The sequence below is a fragment of the Macaca nemestrina genome, chromosome 17, assembly GCF_043159975.1.
Source record: "Macaca nemestrina isolate mMacNem1 chromosome 17, mMacNem.hap1, whole genome shotgun sequence".
Classification (NCBI taxonomy): Eukaryota; Metazoa; Chordata; class Mammalia; order Primates; family Cercopithecidae; genus Macaca; species Macaca nemestrina.
The window spans coordinates 4,020,923-4,036,034 of record NC_092141.1 but is presented as its reverse complement, the minus strand read 5'-3'; the positions used below and the strand labels follow the sequence as shown (position 1 = coordinate 4,036,034).

The following is a 15,112-nucleotide window of genomic DNA, read 5'->3' as shown; positions in this document are numbered from 1 at the left end:
GGCACTTGGAAGTGGTTCACGTAGTACCTGGTGGCCACTTGGGGCCACTGAGAGCCCTGCCCTGCCCCTGCCTGAGAGTCAAGTGAGTCGGCAAGCACAAGGCCAGGAGCCAGAGCTGGGGCCACTGCCCCTGGCAGGGCCTGGCCTTGCACTTTATCCCCCGCTGCAGGGTCCCGGCCCAGCTAGGAACAGCTGGCTGAATCCCTGCCCCCTATGCTTACTTGGCTCTGTGGGGTCCCTGGAACCAGGCAACTCCCACGGGGTCCCCATGGCCACTTCTCTGGTCTTAGCCACCACCTCCTCTCTCCCAGACCACCGGAAGAACCTCCCACGCTGTCCTTTGCTTCTACTCTCACTCCCCGTCCCCCTAGTCAGTGCTCAACTCAGCACCCAGCATGGTCCTGGTGGCATGAATGTATCACCTCCCAGCTCAGAGCCCGCTTCTCACGGGGCTGCCGTGTCCCTCAGAGTCGGGCCCCCAGCCTGCCCTCCCCCTGCCCTGTTTTTCTGCGGGGCTCCTGCACCGTCCCCCCATCATGCACTCGACTCTGGCCACGTGCCATGGAAGAGGCTGCCCTAGAGCCTTCAGATTTTGCTACCTTCTGCCTGGGGAGCCCCACCCCCGACTGCCACGGGACCTGCTCCCTCACTTCCTGCGGCTTTTTAAGCCAGGGTCCCCTCCGAGAGAGAAGCAAGCCTTCCCTGCGTCACACCTCATCGCCATTCCTTGTTTTATTTTTTCCTTTCCACTTACTGACATACGTATTTTGCTGATTTTTCTTCTTTACTTATCACCTGTCTCCTGAAACTAGAATATAAGCTATATGATGGCCGGGCGCAGTGGCTCACACCTGTAGTCCCAGCACTTTGGGAGGCCAAGGCGGGAGGATCACTTGAGGTCAGGAGTTTGAGAACAGCCTGGCCAACATGGTGAAGCCCCGTCTCTTCTAAAAATACAAAAAATTAGCCGAGCGTGGTGGTGGATGCCTGTAATCCCAGCTATTCAGGAGGCTGAGGCAGAAGGATCATTTGAACCCGGGAGGCAGAGGTTGCCGTGAGCCGAGATCGTGCCACTGCACTCCAGCCCCGGGCAACAAGAGCGAAATTCCATCTGAAAAAAATAAAAAGGCTATAGGGCTACATGAGGGCAAGAATTTTGGCCTCAGTGTGGCCCCAGTGCCTAGAGCAGTGTCCAGCACACGGTAGGCAGCCAGTGGTGACCAGTGTTGACAGGATGGATGGAGACAGGCGAGTGAGTGAAGGGACTGGCAAGTGTGCTGCTGGCTCTCTGCATGTGTGTGGGCAGGGCATGGAACCGTCCGTGGCATGAAGGAGGGACAAAGGCAGAGAGCCAGGCTGCAGCAGCTGCCCCCCTCCTGGCAGCCCCCCTGGCTCGGCCACCAACTGCGGCTCAGCCGCTTCCCGGGCCACTGTGCAGTAGCATCTTCTTGGCATCCTCTCTGCGGCCGGAAGGTGGGAAGGATGGCACAGCATCCTCCATGGCGTTGCTGCCGTGGTGAGAAGGTATTTTCTTTTTTTTTTTTTTTTTTGAAACGGAGTCTTGCTCTGTCGCCCAGGCTGGAGTGCAGTGGCGCGATCTCAGCTCACTGCAAGCTACGCCTCCTGGGTTTACGCCATTCTCCTGCCTCAGCCTCCCGAGTAGCTGGGACTATAGGCGCCCGCCACCTCGCCCGGCTAGTTTTTTGTATTTTTTAGTAGAGACGGGGTTTCACCGGGTTAGCCAGGATGGTCTCGATCTCCTGACCTCGTGATCCGCCCGTCTCGGCCTCCCAAAGTGCTGGGATTACAGGCGTGAGCCACCGCGCCCGGCCGGCCGAGAAGGTATTTTCTAATGGACTCCTACTTCCAGCCCTGGCCCTCCCCACTCTTTCAGCCTGGCCTTGTGGCCCCTTCATGGACCGGTCCCGGCCCCCCTCCTCACGCACCAGCGGCACCCAGCTCCTCACCGTTCCGGGACTTTGCCGCCAGCCCCCGTGTTCTCGTCCCCGCCATGCCATGCTGTGCTGATTGAAATGAGACCCACGCTGCGGCCCCCTTGGCAGCTGCTCTCGGGGAATCGGAGCAGAGGTGGCGTGTCTGGGAGCCTGGGGCCTGTGCTCCTCACACCGCCATGTCCTCCTCAGATCCTGGTGAAGTCCATGCTGAGGAAGCGCTCCTTTGGGAACCCGTTTGAGCCGCAAGCACGGAGGGAAGAGCGATCCATGTCTGCTCCAGGAAACCTACTGGTGTAAGTACTAGTGGGCCGAGGCCTGCCGGGTGCTCCCTGGAGTCGGGTGGGGAGGCCTGAGGCCCATCCTCCCGCTCTCACTGTCGTTGGGCCGAGGCCAGAGCCTGGGGACTTGGCCAGGTCTTGGAGTTGGCCCCGTTTGCATCTCTGTCCCCGAGGTTAGTCAGGGTGAGAAGGGGCCTTTTGGGCCCAGCCCTTGCTTCATTCCTGGGGCCAGCATCCCTCACATACACGCTTCCAGGGATGAGGAGCTCACGCAACCCCTCCATGGGACAGGAAGACCCTTCTTCCATCAAGCTTGATGTCACTCTCCGACTGGGTCCAGCCCCTCTGGGGCTTCAAATCTGTGGCCTCCTCAGCCCTTGGCAGCCTGGCAGAGGTTTGCAGACGGGCTGATGTCGGCTCCCTGTAGGAGGCTGGCGGGCTGTAGAGGAGGGGCGCTGGCCCCTCTACCTGGCCCTGGGGACTGTTGGCTCCTCTCCTGAGTGGCCCAGGCTGCCTGCAGCCATTGCTGGGGCTGTGCGCCCAGTCAGCACTTTGTGAGTGCTTGTCCAGTGAGTGAGCAGGGACAGGCTGGCCAGTGGACCACGGGAGAGGAACCCGCATTTGCCGAGGGCTCCCCACAGTAAGCCATGCCTGTGGATTCGCCACCTCCTAGGAAGGTCCAGAAAAGCCGCCCCTCAAACCCGTGCCCCTCATCCTCAGTAGTTCCACCTTCTTCCACTGTAATAAAAGCCAGTCTAGGATGCTGATAAGGCCTGCTGGAGTTTGTACACAAACCTGCAGAGAGAAAACGGTCGGGGTCCTGAACCACAGCATGGTCCTGGAACAGCCACTGCCTTCCTCTGGCCCCGGAGGGAAGCTTCAGGGAAGGGGCTGGCGGGGCTCTGTGTGGAAGGCGCACTCCCCTTGGCACTCCCAGCGCCAGGCGCTGTCCGGGTGCATTGGCTTTGCACTGTCCCCAGGCCTGTCCGGGCCCACCATGTTGGTGTCCTGTGAGGTCTCCCTCTCGTAAGAGGGCCCTTCAGAAGAGTCGGGTCCCCTGGTGGTGGATGAGCTGACATCTGCTCCCTGCTGGAGGTGCTTGCATCCAGGGAGAGTCACATCATGAGGTGTGGGGCCTGGAAAAGGCCTGGAGATCCCAACTGCAGTTTTTCTATCATCTCTTCAGTGAGGTAGTTGCGGTTGGGGGAGGATTCTCTGAATTCATCTAGGAATATAGGCCCCTGACGCTGGAATTGTGCTTAGTGCGTGTGTAGCGAGGGGACGTATATAATTTGACATCCAAATGGGGGCACTTTTGAGAGTGAAAGGGGAAGCCATTCATAATTATGCCAGCACGGTGGCTCATGCCTGTAATCCCAGCACTTTGGGAGACCAAAGCAGGATTGCTTGAGCCCAGGAGTTCAAGACCAGCCTGGGCAACATAGCAAGACCCCATCTCTAAAAAAAAAAAATTAAAAATTAGTTGGACGTGATGGCGGACGCCTGTAGTCCTAGATACTCAGGAGGCTGAGGTGGGAGGATTGCTTGAGTCTGGGAGGTGGAGGTTGCAGTGAGCCAAGATTGCACCACCATACTCCAGCCCGGGTGACAGAGCCAGACCCTGTCTAAAATATGTATCTATATATTTATAATAATTATGCCAGGACAACAGGTGGAATCAGGACTGTGTCCAGCAAACCTGGACACCTGGTCCCTCTGACTCAGAGCCTATGGTCCAGCACCCTCTAGTGGTGGGACAAGCCAGACACAGGATAAAGACAGTACCTAGGTTGTACCTGGCAAACAGTGACAAGATTGGGCTTAATACTTTCCAGCTATAAAATTATAGAATTCTGTGACCCAAGTTTAATTTGGTGGTAGAGCTTTTTTTTTTCAGTAGAGATGGAGTCTTGCCATGTTGCCCAGGCTGGACTTGAACTTCTGGCCTCTAGCGATTTGTCCACCTCAGCCTCCCAAAGTGCTGGGATTACATGCATGAGCCACCACACCCTGTCTCTAGGTTTAACTTTGAAAGTAGATTTTACCTCATCAAGTCCCAATATTTATCCTTGATAGACTGTTTTGGTTTTTTTGTTTATTTGTTTGTTTTCAGACGGAGTTTCGCTCTTGTTGCCCGGGCTGGAGGGCAATGGCACAGTCTCGGCTCACTGAAACCCCTGCCTACTGCATTCAAGCAAATCTCCTGCCTCAGCCTCCCAAATAGCTGGGATTACAGGTGCATGCCACCACCACACCGGCTATTTTTTTATTAGAGATGGGGTTTCACCATGTTGGCCAGGCTGGTCTTGAACTCCTGACCTCAGGTGATCTGCCCACCTCAGCCTCCCAAAGTGCTGGGATTGTAGGTGTGAGCCACTGTGCCCGGCCATAAACTGTTTTGTATACTTTGGGATAATTGTAGAAACTCTGTAGTAGAGTTAAGTGGGGTTGGTCCTTTTTAAAGATATCAAAACCCATTTACTCATTTTGGGAGGAAAATTAGACACCTAAATCTGTTGAATATGTAACGGAATCCTAAGACTGATAGATGGACTCTGCCCTGTGAACAAGGCAAAGAAAAAAGCAAAATGAAAGCCCCTCTACTCAGATCTGCTGGGGACTGACTGAAGTCCACACAGAAGGCCCTCAGGCCGGGCACCGTGGCTCACGCCTGTAACCCCAACACTTTAGGAGGCTGAGGTGGATGGATCACTTGAGCCCAGGAGTTTGAGACCAGCCTGGGCAACATGGTGAAACCCTGTTTTTATAGAGATAAAAAAATTAGGCTGCCGGGCACGGTGGCTCAAGCCTGTAATCCCACCACTTTGGGAAGCCGAGGCAGGCAGATCATGAGGTCAGGAGATCGAGACCATCCTGGCTAACACGGTGAAACCCCGTCTCTACTAAAAAATACAAAAACTAGCCGGGGCCGGGCGCGGTGGCGGGCGCCTGTAGTCCCAGCTACTGGGGAGGCTGAGGCAGGAGAATGGCGTGAACCCAGGACACGGAGCTTGCAGTGAGCCGAGATCCGGCCACTGCACTCCAGCCTGGGCGGCAGAGCGAGACTCCGTCTCAAAAAAAAAAATTAGGCTGGGCGCGGTGGCTCATGCCTATAATCTCAGCACTTTGGGAAGCCGAGGCGGGCGGATCACGAGGTCAGGAGATCAAGACCATCCTGGCTAACATGGTGAAACCCCGTCTCTACTAAAAATATACAAAAAACTAGCCGGGCGTGGTGGCGGGCACCTGTAGTCCCAGCTACTCGGGAGGCTGAGGCAGGAGAATGGCGTGAACCGGAGAGGTAGAGCTTGCAGTGAGCTGAGATCCGGCCACTGCACTCCAGCCTGGGTGGCAGAGCGAGACTCCGTCTCAAAAAAAAAGGAAAATTAGCTGGGTGTAGTGGCATGTGCCTGTAGTCTCAGCTACTCAGGAGGCTGAGGTGGGAAGATCGCTTGAGCCTGGGAGGCAGAGGTTGCAGTGAGCCGAGATCACGCCGCTGCACTCCAGCCTGCACGACAGAGCAAGACCCTGTCTCAAAACAACAACAACAAAACTACACACACAGAGAGAAGGCCTTTGACCAGGCTGATAGTCAGAGGATGTAGGGAAGTCAGCTGGGTCAGACTGTGAGAGGCTCCAGAGGCCGTGCTAGGAGGTTTAGACCTCATCTCTGGTCAATGGGGGGCCACGGAGGCATTGTGGGCTGAGGCTGGGGGCTGGGAGACCGCCAAGGAGCAATTGCTGTGATGTAGAGAGGCCAGAGGGAGGCCAAGCTTGGGGCAGTGGGTGAAGGGGGCTTTGAGAGATTCTGGGATTCAAATTCCTATGTGTGTGAGGGAGAGTATCCCCCTGAGGGTATATTCTGACCCTGAGGTCCCTCTGTCCCTGGTGTCCCCTGAACAGGAAAGAAGGGTGTGGCGAAGGGGGCAAGAGCCCAGAGCTCCCCGGCGTCCAGGAAGACGAGGCTGCATCCTGAGCCCCTGCATGCACCCAGGGCCACCCGGCAGCATACTCATCCCGCGCCTCCAGAGGCCCACCGCCCTCATGCAACAGCCGCCCCCGCGGGCAGGGGGCTGGGGACTGCAGCCCCGCTCCCGCCCCTCCCCCATCGTGCTGCATGACCTCCACGCACGCACGTCCAGGGACAGGACTGGAATGTATGTCATTTGGGGTCTTGGGGGCAGGGCTCCCACGAGGCCATCCTCCTCTTCCTGGCCCTTCTTGGCCTGACCCATTCTGTGGGGAAACCAGGTGCCCATGGAGCCTCAGAAACGCCACCCGGCTGGTTGGCATGGCCCAGGGCAGGAGCAGAGGCAGGAGACCAAGAGGGCAGGTGGAGGCCTGGCTTACTGCAACTGAAGAGACCTCCTGCTGGGGCCGGGCAGGCCTGGCTCAGCTGCCACAGGCATATGGTGGAGAGGGGGGTACCCTGCCCACCTTGGGGTGGTGGCACCAGAGCTCTTGTCTACTCAAATGCTGGTGTGCGGGCTCGGACCCCTCACTGGGGAGAGGGCCAGTGTTGGAAAATTCTGATTCCTTTTTTGTTGTCTTTTACTTTTGTTTTTAACCTGGGGGTTCAGGGGAGAGGCCCTGCTTGGGAACATCTCACGAGCTTTCCTACAGCTTCGGTGGTTCCCAGCACACCCCACCATTATTTGGCAGCCGAGCGGACGGAGCTAACTTTCCTGGACTGTGTTTCGCATTCAACGTTATCTGGAAAGTGGGCTGAACGGAATCAAGCTCTGAGCAGGGGCCTGAAGCGGAAGCACCACATCGTCCCTGCCCATCTCACTCCCTCCTTTGATGGCTCCCCAGAGCTGAGGCTGAAGAAGACACCAGGGCTGACTTTGACCGAGGGCCACGGACGCGCCAGGCCTGTGGCCCTGCACATGCTGAAATAACTGGAACCCAGCCTCTCATCCTACACTGGCCTACCCATCTGGCCCCAAGAGCTGCACTCACATTCCTACAATAAAGGACAAACTGTCCAGGTTGGAGGGATCACGAGACACAGAACCTGGAGGGCTGTGCACACCGGCAGGTGGCCTCTGCGGCAGCTGCCTCACCCTGAGGACATCAGCAGTCAGCCTGCTCAGAGCGGGGGTGCTGGAGCGTGTGCAGACACAACTCTTCCGAAGCGGCCTTCGCCTTCTCTCTGGGATCAGTGTCCGGCTGGCCGGCCTGGCGTTGGCTGACCAAATGCTCGTAGAGGTTGACCCCCACAGGGAAATCACACAGGACGCAGACCTGCCCTGGAAACATGGATGGACGAGGGATTTTGGCCACAGGTGTGGGTTTCCCATTGGAAGAGGGCTTGTTTGGAGAAGGGAGGCTGGCTGGGGGAGAAACCCGGATCCCGCTGCATCTCCACGCCTGTGGGTGCATGTCGCGCCTCCACGCGCACACGCGTGCGCGTGCCCATCTGCTGCACACAGCTCACTCGTATGTCCTGCACCGGTACACGCATCTGTAATACAGTTTCTACGTCTATTTAAGGCTATAGGAGCCGAATGTGCCCCGTTGTCAATGGGTCCACGTTTCTCCCTGGCTCCTCTGTGCTAAGGCAGAGTGTGGCCCAGGGCTTAAGAAGTTATTCCGTACTGTTTTTAAGAACACTTTTATAGAGTTAGTGGAAGGCAAGTGAAGAGCCAATCACTGATCCCCAAGTGTGTCTTGAGCATCTCTGAGCGTCTGGTCTGGGGGGACCACATCGATCAGACCCACCCTTGGAAAGCTCTGGGGTGGACCCAGTTGGGATGCTCACCCCGTCACTGAGGGTTTTGGTTGGCGGCGTCGTTTTTGAATGTAGCACAAGCGATGAGCAAACTCTATAAGAGTGTTTTAAAAATTAACTTCCCAGGAAGTGAGTTACAAACAATAAAAGCCCTTTCTTGAGTTAAAAAAAAAAAAAAAAAAAGGCTTGTGTGTACATTTTCTGCATCTGGATACATGTTCTTTCTTTCTCAGCAGCTGGAACAGCTGGCTTTGTAGAATTTTCTGGAAGTGCCTGAGGCACCCTAAGTCCCTGAGCAGGACAGTGGTGAGAGGTGCTCTCGGGGGAGGGAGGGAGAGGGAAGGGCTGGCTCAGGACAGTGACGGGGCTGCAATCCAGGGTACAGCTGAGGCTCCTGGGTGGGTCCGTGGCCACTCCTTGGGAAGAACTGCCTGTTTTCACAGGGGCTCAGGAGGCCAAGGTCTGGTCCAGGTAGGAGCCATATCCGCTTCTCTTGGGGCAGAGGTCCCTGTGGTGTCACGGGAGTGCCTGTGACACCAGCCCAGTGACCTCCCATCCCCACTTAGCCTTGGACACTGGTACAGACTTTTAGGACCCCGCACCTCTGTTCCCATGGTACAGCCCTCCAGGGCAGTGGCGAAAAGAGTCATCATTGAGGTCACACAGGCCTGAGCTTGAATCCAAGTTTTGCTACTTAAACAGTGTGTGACCTTCGGCAAGTCATTGGAGGAGCCTCAGTTCCCTTATTGGTATAATGGGAACACTCCCGTGGGGTATTTTGTTTGTTTGGGTTTTTTTGAGACTTGCTCTGTTGCCCAGGCTGGAGTACAATGGCGCGATCTCGGCTCACTGCAACCTCCGCCTCCTGGGTTCAAGCGATTCTCCTGCCTCAGCCTCCCGAGTAGCTGGGACTACAGGCGCCCGCCATCACGCCCCGGCTAATTTTTTGTATTTTTAGTAGAGACGGGGTTTCACCATGTTGGCCAGGCTGGTCTTGAACTCCTGACCTCAGGTGATCCTCCCGCCTCGGCCTCCCAAAGTGCTGGGATTACAGGCATGAACCACGGCGCCCACCTCCCATGGGGTTTGAATGCAAAAAATGCAAACTTTTTCTTCTGCTCTCACAGCACAGCAGTGAACACAGAAGACTTCTGAGACCAACTGTGTGGAGTGCCCCCTCCCGCATATCCCTTCTGCGGCAGACACCAGCCCGGTGTCTTCTAACTCAATTCTCACACTGTCTACTCGGAAGCAGTATCAGATCCCACAGGTTGACACAAGCCCACAAGACAGTCCCTCAGTCAGACACCAGTCACAAGTCCAAGCCTCTGGAGTTTCTGTCCCACCGGCTTCGAGTTGGGGTTCCCACAACCCTCTCTTTGGGTTTGATTAACTCAAGTGTCCACTCAAGGGATGCTAGTAGGATGTGGCCAGGATGGAAAGAAGCAGACGGACATGAGGGATATGCGGGAGGCCAGAGTGACAAGACCATGCGTGGGCTGGCCATGCAGGTGGGAGAGGAAGGGGTCGGGGGTCCCCCAAGCTTCCAGGCAGAAGCTCCCCAGACACCAAGACCGGTAAGCCCATCTTGTTCTCATTTCTTACCCCCCACTGGAGCCCCTCAAAGGCAGCCCTCTCCATCTCTCGCCTCCTCACTGGTCTCCTAGCCTTGGTCCTTGGCCCGCTGGTCCATGCCCTCCCTGGCTACCTGAGTGATCTTTCTGAGCACCCACCTGACCATGCCCCTCTCAGAACCCTGCCATGGTCCCCATGGTGCTCGGCGTGGTGCTCAAGGCCCCGCCAGCCCCTCTGGATGCCCTCCCCACTCCTGTCCCACCCTCTTGCCTTGCTCCCATTACTCTTCAGGCCCACCCATTCCTGCGGGACACTGCCTCCTCTCAGTGCCTGCCTCTGCTTGTCAAGGTTGACCCCGCCCTCCAAGGTCTACTCAGCAGCTGGAAAAATCCCTCAGTGGGTTCATCGAAATGGTCACCAGATCGACGCAGAATTGCAGCGTGGGAGGGCACCTGCTAAACTTCTCACTCGGTCCCCACCAGAGTCCAGGAGGGACCGTGCCTAAGGCACTGGAGCTTTCACAGGGACAAGATTCTCCGTGCCCTCAGGCGCTCCCGCTTCTTTAAGGCAATCTGTGCCAATATCCATCTACCTCCCTGCGAAACACACCCCAAAGCTGAGAAAGGGCTCCCCACTGCAGTCAGCCTGCTCCCTCCACCCCAACTCCCAACTCCCCATTCAGTTCGAAGGGGCAGTTCTGGAATCTCCGAGGGAGTTTTTTAAAAATCCTCATGCCTACGTTCCACCTTCAGAGATTCTGGTTCAAATGGTCAAGGATGTAGTCTGGGTGTCAGGATTTTTTTTTTTAAATATATTTTATATTTAAAAAATTATTTTAGCAGTTTTAGGTTTTAGAAAAATTGAGCAGAAGATACAGACAGGGCTGGGAGTGGTGGCTCATGCCTGTAATCCCAGCACTTCAGGAGGCTGAGGCAGGTGGATCACCTGAGGTCAGGAATTCGAGACCAGCCTGGCCAACATGGTGAAACCCCGTCTCTACTAAAAATACAAACATTAGCCAGGCGTGGTGGCAGGTACCTGTAATCCCAGCTACTCAGGAGGCTGAGGCAGCAGAATTGCTTGAACCCAGGAGGTGGAGGTTGCAGTGAGCCGAGATCATGCCACTGCACTCCAGCCTGGGCAACAGAGTGAGACCCTGTGAAAAAAAGAAAAGAAAAGAAATAAAAGAAAAGAAAGAAGGAAGGACAAACAGTTCCCATATATCCCCTCAACCGCCACCTCCTGCCGCCCAATTTCTCTTATTATTAACATCTTGCATTGGGATACATTTGCTTCCATTTATGAGCCAATCTTGATACATTATTATTAACCAAAGTCCACAGATTACATTAGGACTCACTGAGTCGTACTATTCTATGGGTTTTAACAAATGTATAATGACATGTATTCACCATTACAGTGTCACATAGAATAGTTTTGCTGTGGCCAGGTGTGGTGGCTCATGCCTGTAGTCCCAGCACTTTGGGAGGCCCAGGCAGGCAGATCACAAACTCACGAGTTCAAGACCAGCCTGGCCAATACGGTGAAACCCCGGCTCTTAAAAATATAAAAATTAGCCGGGCATGGTGATGGGTGCTTGTATTCCCAGCTACTCCAGAGGCTGAGGCAGGAGAATCATTTGAACCCGGGAAGCAGAGGTTGCAGTGAGCCGAGATCGCGCCACTGCACTCCAGGCCTGGGCGACAGAGTGAAACTCCATCTCAAAAAAAAAAAAAAAAATAGTTTCGCTGTCCTAAAAATCCTGTCCTTTACCTATTCATCTCTCCCCCTCCCTTCTTCCTTTAATAACGACTCATCTTTTTACTGTCTACTGTCTCCATAGATTTGCCTTTTCCAGGATGTCATATTGTTGGAATCATACAGCATGTAACCTTTTCAGCTTCCCAGCTGATTCTTTTTTTTTTTTTTTTTTTTGAGACGGAGTCTCGCTCTGTTACCCAGGCTGGAGTGTAGTGGTGTAGTCTTGGCTCACTGCAACCTCTGTCTCCCAGGTTCAAGTGATTCTCCTGCCTCAGGCTCCCAAGTGGCTGGGATTACAGGTGCCCATCACCACGCCTAGCTAATTTTTTGTATTTTTAGTAGAGACGGGGTTTCACCATGTTGGCCAGGCTGGTCTTGAACTCCTGACCTTGTGATCTGCCTGCCTTGGCCTCCCAAAGCGCTGGGATTACAGGCATGAGTCACCGACAGCAGGGGTTGACATGAATAGCCCTGGTCTAGAATTTGGTAAAGGGAGGTGGTAGCTCTGGGGCTTTGTGTTACTAAATCTAGTATGGGCAAAAGTCTCATTTCCTTTTGATACGTCCATCTGTCTATCATCCATCCATCCATCCTTCAATCTTTGTCCCAGGCCTTCTGTAACCAGGCGCTGAGTTAGACACTAAGCCAAACCATCACTGTTGCTGCTCTCACGGTTCTCACATGCTGCTGCAACAGACAGACATGAATCAAGTCGCCACGCAGGTGCTTGGATGATTTTGAAGTGATGGGCACTTTATAGGAAAGGCTTGTGGTGAGTAGCTCTCTGAGAGTAGTTAGGCTTCCCAGAGCAAGGAAGGTTCCAGCTGTGACCTGAAGTTGAGACAGAACTCACTAGACCAAGCGAAGGAGGGAGGAGAAAGCTCTGAGCAGGGAGCCTGGCTTGTGCAAGGGCCTGTGGGAGGAGGGAGCTTGGTGCTTTCCAAGAACTGAAGTAATGCTGGGAGTGAGGAGAGAGTCGTGAGAGATGAAGCTGGAGAGGAGACAGGGGCTGCAGCATGTGTGCTGAAAAGACATATCACTCAGGCCAGGCACCATGGCTCATGTTCGTCATCCGGGTGCGGTGGCTCACGCTTGTAATCCAGAGATGGTGGCTCATGCTTGTCATCCCAGCACTTTGGGAGCCCAAGACAGGTGGATCTCTTGAGCCCAGGAATTCAAGACCGGCCTGGGCAACAAACTGAGACCCCATCTTACAAAAAACAAAAACTAGCTGGATGTGGTGGTACAGGCCTGTGGTCCCAGCTACATAGGCGGCTGAGGCAGGAGGATCGCTTGAGCTCAGGAGGTTGAGGCTGAGGGAGCCAAGATGGCACCATTGCACTCCAACCTGGGCAACAGAGCAAGAACCTGTCTCAAACAACAACAACAACAACAACAAAGATTTCTCTGGCTACAGTGTAGAAGTATGGGAGTAGAAGAACCAGAAAAACAGAGAAAGCGGTGAGGAGGCCATGGCAGTGTCCACTCAAGGGATGCTAGTAGGATGTGGCCAGGATGAAAAGAAGCAGACGGACATGAGGGATATGCGCGAGGCCAGAGTGACAAGACCACGCATGGGCTGGCCATGCGGGTGGGAGAGGAAGGGGTTGGGGGGCCCCCCAAGCTTCCAGCCATGCCCACCTGGATCAACTGTGGTGCTGATCAGAGAGCGAGGGAACACAGGAATGGACCCGCCTTGCTACATTCAAAGGAAGACGAAATTGGACATGCGGATCTGGAGCTCAAGGGAGAGGCGAGAACTGGAAATGGAGACGCGGGGGCCCTCAGCATGCGGACGGCTGTGGAGTTGGAAGCCATGCGTGTGATGAGCTAGCCGAGGCAGTGAGAAGAAAGGGGCCCAGAATTGAGCCCTGGCAGAACGCCACTGTTGTGGAAGTTGGAAGAACGTGCAAAGGCCCTAGGGCAGGAGCGGTGGAAAAAAAAGAAAACCAAGAGTGGCATGAACACAGCAGAGCCTGTGTGGTTTCAGGAACTGGGAGTGGCCCTCAGCATCCATGATGCCGAGTGCTCAAGGGAGGTGATGGGAAGATCTAGAAAGTGAGAGACATGGCCGGGCACGGTGGATCATGCCTATAATCCCAGCACTTTGGGAGGCTGAGGCAGGTGGATCATGAGGTCAGGAGTTCGAGACCAGCCTGGCCAACATGGTGAAACTCCATCTCTACTAAAAATACAAAAATTAGCTAGGCCTGGCAGCGGCGCCTATAATGCCAACTACTTGGGAGGCTGAGGCAGGAGAATCGCTTGAACCCGGGAGGTGAAGTTTGTAGTAAGCTGAGATCACGCCACTGCACTCCAGCCTGGGCAACAGAGCAAGACTCTGTCTTGGGGGTCGGGGGAAGAAAGTGAGGGAGATGGAGAGAGGGAGAATGGAGAAAGTGAGGGAAGACAGTCCTTGCAAGAATTTAACTATGGCCAGGCGTGGTGGCTCACGCCTATAATCCCAGCACTTTCAGAGGCTGGCTCACACCTATAATCCCAGCACTTTCAGAGGCTGAGGCAAGTGGATCACCTGAGGTCAGGAGTTCAAGACCAGCCTGGTCAACATGGTGAAACCCCGTCTCTACCAAAAATACAAAAAAAATTAGCCCAGCGTGGTGGCAGGTGCCTGTAATCCCAGCTACCCTGGAGGCTGAGGCAGGAAGATTGCTTGAACACGGGAGGTGGAGCTTTGCAGTGAGCTGAGATGGCACCACTGCACTCCATCCTGGGCGGCAGAGAGAGATTCCACCTCAAAAGAAAAACAAACAAACAAACAAGAATTTAGCTATGCAGCGGATGGGGCACATAGATACAGTGCCCCCACCAGGGTCAGCTGCCTCAGGATCTTTTCTTCAACCACGGAAACTTGTCCTCAATGACTGACCTGCACATGTTCCAAGGACAGCCGTGAACTGAGGAGTGTGAGGCGTGGGGGTCGCGGGCACCCAACTTCAAACTGCACTAAAGAACATCCCGGGCCAGGCGCGGTGGCTCACGCCTGTAATCCCAGCACTTTGGGAGGCCAAGGTGGGAGGATCACGAGGTCAGGAGATCGAGGCCACCCTGGCTAACACGGTGAAACCCCGTCTCCACTAAAAATACAAAAAAATTAGCCGGGCATGGTGGCGGGTGCCTGTAGTCCCAGCTACTTGGGAGGCTGAGGCAGGAGAATGGCGTGAACCTGGTAGGCGGAGCTTGCAGTGAGCTGAGATTGCACCGCTGCACTCCGGCCTGGGCGACAGAGCAAGACTCTGTCTCAAAAAAAAAAAAAAAAAAGAACATCCCTGCTTCAATCAGCGGGGCATGAGCTCAGGCCAGTGCACCAGGTTACCAGCCCTCAGGGAGCATCTGATTTCACCTGAGGAGCTCACATGACCTTTCCATGGCTTTTCCCTGTGCCCCTCCAGGAGAAGTAGGATTCCGTTATTTTTATTCCCCTCCTTGCTGGGTAAGAGAGGAAAGGAATAAGCAGAGGGAGAGGGCTGGGCATGGTGGTTCACAGTTATAATCCCAGCACTTTGGGAGGCTAAGGCAGGAAGATTTCTTGAGCCCAGGAGTTCAAGACCAGCCTGGGCAACATGGTGAAACCCCATCTCTACTAAAAATACAAAAATTATCCGGGCGTGGTGGCACGTGCCTGTAATCCCAGCTGCTCGGGAGGCTGAGGCAGGAGACTCGCTTGAACCTGGGAGGCAGAGGTTTCAGTGAGTTGAGATCACGCCATTGCACTCCAGCCTGGGTGACAGAGTGAGACTCTGTCTCAATAAATAAATAAACAAATAAATAAATAAAAAATAGAGGGAGTG

The 15,112-nt window shown here is 54.8% G+C and overlaps 1 protein-coding gene across 4 annotated transcripts in view; it reads left to right on the top strand.

The window, feature by feature from the left end:
* The window catches only part of LOC105472037 (calcium/calmodulin dependent protein kinase kinase 1), a 34,000-nt gene extending 25,864 nt beyond the window's left edge, over nt 1-8,136 (top strand). For 2 of the 4 annotated variants that reach the window (XM_071082166.1, XM_071082164.1), the window contains exons 15-16: nt 2,145-2,248; nt 6,814-8,136. In XM_071082166.1, the coding sequence (XP_070938267.1) occupies nt 2,145-2,248; nt 6,814-6,913 (204 nt within the window). In that variant the 3' untranslated portion in view covers nt 6,914-8,136. Of the gene's footprint in view, nt 1-2,144; nt 2,249-6,136 lie in introns of all 4 variants that reach the window. The other 2 variants (XM_071082167.1, XM_071082165.1) reach the window with 1 other exon arrangement.
* The last annotated feature ends 6,976 nt before the right edge of the window (nt 8,137-15,112 follow it).